This window comes from Salmo salar, chromosome ssa27 (genome assembly GCF_905237065.1).
Source record: "Salmo salar chromosome ssa27, Ssal_v3.1, whole genome shotgun sequence".
In the NCBI taxonomy this organism is placed as follows: Eukaryota; Metazoa; Chordata; class Actinopteri; order Salmoniformes; family Salmonidae; genus Salmo; species Salmo salar.
The window spans coordinates 23,990,246-24,000,000 of NC_059468.1; the positions used below are offsets into that span (position 1 = coordinate 23,990,246).

The following is a 9,755-nucleotide window of genomic DNA, read 5'->3' on the forward strand; positions in this document are numbered from 1 at the left end:
AAGAATGTCTCAGTAAAAGTCAAATTAATTAACAGAATTCTTTAAATAGAACTCTTCTCCTCCAATCCTGGCCAACCTAGCAGCCTGGTGTAGAATATCTTCTGGTAGTCTGAGTGACTCCTCTCATTTAGAACAAGGACCTTATATTTTATATATTTGCAAATGTGTTGGTTTTTCTTAGAGTATAAATCTAAAGTTTGGAGAGAGGTATTGTGTGGCTTGTTCTCACACACACACACACACACACACACACACACACACACACACACACACACACACACACACACACACACACACACAGAATTACAGCACTATGATGGAGTCTTTCTCTGTCCACTGTAGGAAACACACATCAGTCATCCATGTGTGTACATGTATGTACATGTGTGTGAATGAGAGAGTTTAATATACATAGCTGTGGTATAGGAACAGTCCTGTATTGGCCCCTGGACACTTGCAATATAATTCTCACCCTCCTCTGTCAGATAGCCCAGGTGTGAATCATTGTCTCTCTACTCCCTGTTATTTCTCACTCATCTCATTCTCCCTCCCCCTTCTCTCCCTCCCTCTCTCTTTTTGTCAAATAACAGGTGTGAATCATTGTCTCTCTCCTCCATGCTACCTCTCACTCATCCTTCTCTTTTCCATCAAACACTTTATTTCTCCATAAATAGCCCAGGTGTGTGTCAGAGGGTCCCACTCTGAGTGTGGTAAATCTTCTCTCCCACTCCCTCCCTATCTCCCACTTCATCTAACCTCTGACCTCAGAGAATGTCCCATGGGTGGCAAACAGAAAACGCGTGAAAGAGAGATAGAACGGAAGAGAAAGATGGAGAGGGCGAGAGTAAGAGAAAAAGTGGGGAATAGCACAGAAACAGTTATCAGAGAGGACAAGAGAGAAAGGGAAGAGAGAAAGAAACTTGAATTTGACTGGAGAGACAGGAGGGAATACATTTTAATGTAACAAGTTTTACTAACCTCCTCCCTTCTCTCCACATTGTGTGGGAGAGGACGAGAAAGGACAAGAAACTGGGAGAGGGAGAGAGAGATGAATAGGTGTGATTTCTCAGGACAATGAGAAATTTCAGAGAGATTTGTCTTCCCTACTCCCCCACCCCTCTCTTCTCCCCCCTAGGGAGGGGCAAGATCAGTTTTCTTCAGGTGTGGAGAGAGAACAGGAGAGACCTCAACCCTCCCTCCCTCCCTCCCCTCCTTCCCCTCCCTCCTTCCCTGCCTCTCATTCTCCTCACAGCAGGAGAGGTAGAGAGGGCAGCCAGGTCACCCATGATACAAGTCAGTACTCAACATCCATCCATGTCTGAGGACATCGGGCGATGAAGTGGAAACTGGCCACTAGGGGCAACAGTGAGCACTGTTACCTTCTAGTAAGTTTTGATTTTGCTAGGGAGTTGTGGACGGGGATGGGAGTTGTGGACGGGGATGGGAGTTGTGGACGGGGATGGGAGTTGTGGACGGGGATGGGAGTTGTGGACGGGGATGGGAGTTGTGGACAGGGATGGGATTATAACATTATAACATAACTCAAACGGAAGGTGTTTGCATTTTGGGAGTTGTGGACGAGGATGGGAGTTGTGGACGGGGATTGGAGTTGTGGACAGGGATGGGATTATAACATTATAACATAACTCAAACGGAAGGAGTTTTCATTTTGGGAGTTGTGTATGGGGATGGGAGTTGTGGACGGGGATGGGAGTTGTGGACGGGGATGGGAGTTGTGGACGGGGATGGGAGTTGTGGACGGGGATGGGAGTTATGGACAGGGATGAGAGTTGTGGACGGGGATGGGAGTTGTGGACAGGGATGGGATTATAACATTATAACATAACTCAAATGGAAGGAGTTTGCATTTTGGGAGTTGTGGACGGGGATGGGAGTCGTGGACAAGGATGGGAGTTGTGGACGGGGATGGGAGTTGTGGACGGGGATGGGAGTCGTGGACAAGGATGGGAGTTGTGGACGGGGATGGGAGTTGTGGACAGTGGAGAGTTGTGGACGGGGATGGGAGTTGTGGACTGGGATGGGAGTTGTGGACAGGGATGGGATTATAACATTATAACATAACTCAAACGGAAGGAGTTTGCATTTTGCGAGTTGTGGACGGGGATGGGAGTTGTGGACAGGCATGGGAGTTGTGGACAGGGATGGGAGTTGTGGACAGGGATGGGAGTTGTGGACAGGGATGGGAGTTGTGGACGGGCATGGGAGTTGTGGACAGGGATGGGAGTTGTGGACGGGGATGGGAGTTGTGGACAGGCATGGGAGTTGTGGACAGGGATGGGAGTTGTGGACAGGGATGGGAGTTGTGGACAGGGATGGGAGTTGTGGACAGGGATGGGAGTTGTGGACAGGGATGGGAGTTGTGGACAGGGATGGGAGTTGTGGACAGGGATGGAGGATGGACGTAAGCATCTGCCTCTGAAATGTCTGAGATATTTGTCTACCCTCCTCTCCCCTCTCTTTCTTCTCCCGCCTAGGGAGCAGTAAGATCAGTTTTCTTCAGGTGTGGAGAGAGAACAGGAGAGACCTCAGCCCACCCTCAACATCTGCCTCTGATTCCAATGGTTGCATGTTCGAATTCAGAAATCGCAAGTTGTTTTGATATTTTTGTTTAAAGTCTATCCCAAACCTTAACCTTTACCTTAACCATTCAGAGTTAATGCTGAACCTTAAGAATTTGGAGTTAATACCTGAACTTACCCTTAGCCTTCAAAATGTCTGACGTGTGACTGTGAGAGCTGGTAGAGAGAGACCAGAGCTATTAAAGACATCATTTTTATACATTTTCAATCTGGTTGAAATAACTTAATTAGCGAAGATTTAACTCTAGTTGAAATAATGTCATTACAAACAGGTTGAAATCTGGTTGAATTAATGTCATTACAAACAGGTTCAAATCTGGTAGAAATTATATAATTATCAGCCCACACCCAAACTCTTCACTGGGGAATACAACCCCATCTCATATCAAACCCCTATTCACAGCACTCTGTATGGCTTAGAGGCATTCTGTTAGGCTCAGGGTATTTGATTCTAGGTACTTCTTAAACTTTACAAGTATTTGTGCTTGTATGGGACTGTGTGCTTGTGTTTGTTATCTCCATGCCCACCCAGACCATGACAATGCTCTGGGTGCAGGGTGCTGGTCTCTCAGGGAAATGGCCGTCCATCTTTATCTCACAGTAAAAGTGGACACACACACACACACAGCTCTGGGCCCAGAGCTGGGACCTCCATTATAACAGTGCCAGAGTGCCAGAGGATATCAGTGGTGGAGAAAACATGGCCAGTGTCATGGTTACTATTTCCCCACATCATAACATAACGGTGTAGGCATACTGCAGCTACTTCTTCAAGTTGTAGATATAAAACGGGTCAATATAAAGACAAGTATGCCTATATGCCAACATATAAAAACAGTTAGGCTATCGGTGAGCGTTAAATAACGGTTTTCCTAAGGATGTGGGGACAAAAACATGCACACTTTTGGGCATGAGTGTTTGAGGATGGAATCATTAAAAAAATATGCCAAATAGCCTCGCGACACGCACACCAGACACCCCCCTCTGAGAAACGTTTTTCTCCTCCTCCTCCCCCTCTCTCTCTATTCGTGCGTAAAGACGCACAGCCGGCTTGCTTGACCGTTGCTGTTGCTCAAACCTTGACCGTTGGTGTTGCTCAGTTCGCGCCACTGCCCAGCCTTCAGGTTGGGAGCCGTGACGTATTTACTGACAGGGACACGCGAGTTTTCGCGCCGGTGCTCTATTTGCTCGCGAAGGCACTATTTGGGGAGATAAACCGAACCAACCGTCCCGTTCCTTTCCGTTTTACCGTTTTGCGTCAACAAGTTCACCTCCAGACTCTCAGTCTGTGTCTGTCACCGGGAGGGAAATAACTGGACCGCTGCTCTCTCCTGCTTCACAAACTCACCAAAGGAGATTTATTTCCATTAAACTTTGGATTTTTTTTAAACAACGGTGAAAACCTGAATCGGAGCACGCAGAGAATGATGGCACGCCGCATTGACCGAAACCTGGTTTCCTTGTCCATGTTTGGATACTTGGTTTGGCTAACGGTGGTTTCTGTCGTTCACGCTGACGGTAAGTTTTTGTACATAAATTGTGACACCCTGTCCTATTGTAACGGTGTCGGGTGGTTACCTGTGGCGCGGAGCTGTCAACATCTGGGGTCTTGCGCCCAACTGGAAAGCAGAGAGGGAGTGGAACCTCTACCTTTAAGGTTGGGACTTTGGGTCAAGAATAAACTTTTCAACCAACATTCAGAAACATATTCTACTATTCCAACCTGGTTTTCAAAGTAAAACTGGGGCATAAAATTGAACAGTGCCGCTACCAAAAGCTTATTAGTATGGTAGCCTGTTGCGCATGAACGCTACTTTGATAAACATTTGTGAACAGGATTCTGACTTGGTGTTGAGCTGGCAGTCAGTTTCTCTCTCTCTCGTTTCTCTCTCTCCCGTTTCTCTCTCTCTCGCTTTCTCTCTCTCTCTCTCTTCTCTGCAGTGAAATATGAAGGATTTGTGTGTCTATCTGCGCTCGCTCGTACAGACACACACAGCTTTCTTTGGCCTTATGAATTCTAAAAGATGAAATGTAATGATGTAAAGATGTAAAGATTTCTCTATGAAATGAAAAAGTCGCAAGACGTTTTAGTTGTAAAGTTTATTTGATATGTTTTGTGTGTCATGCCAAAGTAGCCCTATTTATTTAACTATGACATTTCTTTGAAATCTGAACATAGCCTAACTGTCATAGTGAAGCTGTTGATGATGATGATGGTCTGTGTAGGGATGACCACTGCAGGGTGTGTATAGCGAATCCTCCTTCTATTGTCCATAATGTCACTAGGGGGCACTGATCCTAATATGCTGCTGATATAGTACAGTATGATCCAAGATCAGCCCTGCTGTTTTCCTCCCAATGGAATGGAATCAGATAAGCTGATCCTGAATCTGTACTGTAGTTATGTTCAGTCTTTAGTTTGGAGAGATCTTGATGGGGGAACAAAATTAATAAAAGTTACTTTACAATATTACTTTGTGTGGAAAGTAACACATAATATTTAAGCAATAAGGCCCGAGGAGGTGTGGTATATGGCCAATATACCATGGCTAAGGGCTGTTTTATGTACGACGCAACGCGGAGTGCCTGGACACAGCCCTTAGCCGTGGTATATTGGCCATATATCACAAACCCCTGAGTTGCCTTATTGCAATTATAAACTGGTTACCAACGTAATTAGAGCAGTAAAAATAAATGTTTTGTCATACCCGTGGTATACGGTCTGATATACCACGGCTGTCAGCCAATCAGCATTCAGGGCGCGAACCACCCAGTTTATAACACTAGTTATATTGCTTTGTGTTACTTTCATGGGATAAAATAATAATCTGTCGGAAGGAGCAATGCTAGCCTGTGTGGTCTAACGAAGATAGTCTACTTACTAACTCAGGTTTGATCACTAGTTTCTACTTTCATCTGTGGTGATGCTTTCCTTTGCTAGTCTACAAGTGCTACGCTATCATATGCGCTGCTTAATTAGTCATATATATTGTAATCTTACAGATTTCCTATCTTTTCATTCAAAATCTTTTTCTCAAGCAGCCAGTTCTGGTTATAGACCACACTTACACAGACCCATAGAGATGTATAGAGGGCACACTTGCCACTAAACCGGAAAGCCCTCTATGGGCTATTCTATCACAGAATCGATCAATGGCAAAGATCGGAGGTGTGGCCTTTATACATTTCTATAGACTAAATTACGAAACAATTTGAGATCCGATCATGGAAACAGGTGCCTGGTAGAGATATGATTCTGAAATATAATGAACACGTTACTCTACAAGTAATCTGATTACGTAACGCTTGGCGTTACCTCCTACACTGATTAACAGTCCATAAATGACCTTTAAAGACAGTGTTACCATGGTATCTGCTGTGTTCCTGTTGTAAAGGTGTTCTTTCCCCAGGTCGTGTGTTCTTATTGGACCAGAGAAACACGTCTGACTCCGGGGGATTGGCTGAGGCGGAACATGCGTGTGCTTCCCATGATGCCCGGCTGGCGTCAGCCGAGGAGCTGCGTCACGCCGTGGTGGAGTGTTCCTTCTCTGCCTGCACACGAGGATGGCTGGACGAGGGCAGCGTGGGGTAAGACACACACACTGACATGTTTTAGGTGGGTCTGGGTGTGGCCTGTATCCGGACTGTCAGGCCGTGTTAGATATGTATGTGTGCTGCATGTTGGGCTAAACAGTTGTGTGTGTGAAACACGACACACGTTTAGAGAAGAAAAAGCGACGGAGGAGAAAGATTCAGGGGAAAGAAGGAGAGAGAAGGAGGGAGGGCAGAGAAAGCCTCCTCTGTTCTTTAGAGGGGGAGGGAATTCTGAGCCAGGGTGTCATGCTGACAGCCACCTCCATTTACACATTTATCTCCACAGCAACATGACACACAGCTCCCAGAGAGAGGGAGAGAGAGAGAGAGGGAGAGAGAGAGAGAGAGAGAGAGAGAGAGAGAGAGAGAGAGAGAGAGAGAGAGAGAGAGAGAGAGAGAGATGTCTAGAGAGAGAGAGAGGGAGAGAGACGTCTAGAGAGAGAGAGAGAGAGAGAGAGAGAGGGAGAGAGAGAGAGAGAGAGAGAGAAAGACGTCTCTAGACGTCTCTCTCTTTCTCTCTCTCTCTCTCTCTCTCTCTCTCTCTCTCTCTCAATTCAATTTCAATTTAAGGGGCTTTATCGGCATGGGAAACATATGTTTGCATTGCCAAAGCAAGTGAAATAGATAATAAACAAAAGTGAAATAAACAATACAAAATTAACAGTAAACATTACACTCACAAAAGTTCCAAAAGAATAAAGACATGTCAAATGTCATATTATGTCTATATACAGTGTTTTAATGATGTGCAAGTAGTTAAAATACAAAAAGGAAAATAAATAAACATAAATATGGGTTGTATTTACAATGGTGTTTGTTCTTCACTGGTTGCCCTTTTCTTGTGGCAACAGGTCACAAATATTGCTGCTGTGATGGCACACTGTGGTATTTCACCCAGTAGATATGGGAGTTTATCAAAATTGGATTTGTTTTCGTATTCTTTGTGGGTCTGTGTAATCTGAGGGAAATATGTGTCTCTAATATGGTCATGCATTTGGCAGGAGGTTAGGAAGTGCAGCTCAGTTTCCACCTCATTTTGTGGGCAGTGTGCACATAGCCTGTCTTCTCTTGAGAGCCAGGTCTGCCTTTGGCGGCCTTTCTCAATAGCAAGGCTATGCTCAATGAGTCTGTACGTAGTCAAAGATTTCCTTAATTTTGGTTCAGTCACAATGGTCCGGTATTCTGCCACTGTGTACTCTCTGTTTAGCATCAAATAGCATTCTAGTTTGCTCAGTTTTTTTGTAAATTCTATCCAATGAGTCAAGTAATTCTCTTATTGTTTTCTCATGATTTGGTTGGGTCTAATTCTCTCTCGCTCTTTCTATCTCTCTGTGTTGACCAGTTCACACCCTCTTCCTAGGTTTCACAGCTTATCAATCATCTATCACTCATCTATCTCTCTCTTCATCTTTATGTGGATTAATCTCCTATTCCTCCTCTCCCTCTCCCTCTCTCTCTCATCCCTCTCTCCCCCTGAGTGAACTGACTGTTATCCACCATTTTCCTCACTAACACACCAATACAGCGCTTTACACCAGACTATATACTTGGATATAGACTATGGACTAAGGCTAGTTATCAACAGAGCTAGGCAGGTAGGAAACAATTTGATACATTTTCTTTATATCAAAAAGGGAAACACCCTGTCTTGAGAGACTAATTCAAGTGTGTGTTTGTTTGTGTGTGTGCCTATGTACTTGCATGTGTGAGTACTCATGTACTGTCCCTTACATTGTGTGATGTCATATATCCACCCAGCTCTAGTGTACAGTACAGGTTATCATGTAATGTAGCCTACCACTCAGATGTATGGACTAGATGTATGGACTAGATGTATGGACTAGATGTATGGACTGAATGTATGGACTAGGTGTATGGACTAGATGTATGGACTGTATGTATGGACTAGATGTATGGACTAGATGTATGGACTGTATGTATGGACTACATGTATGGACTACATGTATAGACTGTATGTATGGACTAGGTGTATGGACTGTATGTATGGACTGTATGTATGGACTGTATGTATGGACTGTATGTATAGACTGTATGTATGGACTAGGTGTATGGACTAGATGTATGGACTGTATGTATGGACACGATGTATGGACTGTATGTATGGACTAGGTGTATGGACTACATGTATGGACTAGATGTATGGACTAGATGTATAGACTGTATGTATGGACTGTATGTATGGACACGATGTATGGACTGTATGTATGGACTAGGTGTATGGACTAGATGTATGGACTCTATGTATGGACTACATGTATGGACTAGATGTATGGACTGTACGTATAGACTAGATGTATGGACTAGATGTATGGACTGTATGTATGAACTAGATGTGTGGACTGTACATATGGACTAGATGTATAGACTGTATGTATGGACTAGATGTATGGACTGTATGTATGGACTAGATGTATGGACTGTATGTATGGACTAGGTGTATGGGCTAGATGTATGGACTCTATGTATGGACTACATGTATGGACTAGATGTATGGACTAGATGTATGGACTGTACGTATAGACTAGATGTATGGACTAGATGTATGGACTGTATGTATGAACTAGATGTGTGGACTGTACGTGTGGACTAGATGTATAGACTGAATGTATGGACTAGATGTATGGACTGTATGTATGGACTAGATGTATGGACTGTATGTATGGACTAGGTGTATGGGCTAGATGTATGGACTCTATGTATGGACTACATGTATGGACTAGATGTATGGACTGTACGTATGGACTGAATGTATAGACTGTATGTATGGACTAGATGTATGGACTGTATGTATGGACTAGGTGTATGGGCTAGATGTATGGACTCTATGTATGGACTACATGTATGGACTAGATGTATGGACTGTATGTACAGACTGTATGTATGGACTAGATGTATGGACTGTATGTACGGACTATATGTATGGACTGTATGTATGGACTAGATGAATGGACTAGATGTATGGACTGTATGTATGGACTGTATGTATGGACTAGATGTATGGACTAGATGTATGGACTAGATGTACGGACTGTATGTATGGACTAGATGTATAGACTGTATGTATGGACTACATGTATGGACTAGATGTATAGACTGTATGTATGGACTAGGTGTACGGACTAGATGTATGGACCGTATGTATGGACTAGGTGTATGGACTGGATGGATGGACTAGATGTATGGACTGTACGTACAGACTAGATGTATAGACTGTATGTATGGACTAGATGTATAGACAAGATGTATTTACTAGATTTATGGACTAGATTTATGGACTGTATGTGTGGACTAGATGTATGGACTGTATGTACAGACTGTATGTATGGACTAGATGTATGGACTGTATGTACGGACTTTATGTATGGACTGTATGTATGGACTAGATGAATGGACTAGATCTATGGACTGTATGTATGGACTGTATGTATGGACTAGATGTATGGACTAGATGTATGGACTGTATGTATGGACTAGATGTATGACTGTATTATGAACTAGATGTATGGACGAGATGTATGGACGAGGTGTATGGACTGTATG

The 9,755-nt window shown here is 43.8% G+C and overlaps 1 protein-coding gene across 1 annotated transcript in view; it reads left to right on the top strand.

The window, feature by feature from the left end:
- The first annotated feature begins 3,688 nt into the window (after positions 1-3,688).
- The window catches only part of susd5 (sushi domain containing 5), a 29,902-nt gene continuing 23,835 nt past the window's right edge, over positions 3,689-9,755 (top strand). Inside the window, exons 1-2 of the mRNA XM_045709661.1 lie at positions 3,689-4,118; positions 6,011-6,188. Of these exons, the coding sequence (XP_045565617.1) occupies positions 4,025-4,118; positions 6,011-6,188 (272 nt within the window). The 5' untranslated portion in view covers positions 3,689-4,024. The remainder of the gene's footprint in view (positions 4,119-6,010; positions 6,189-9,755) is intronic.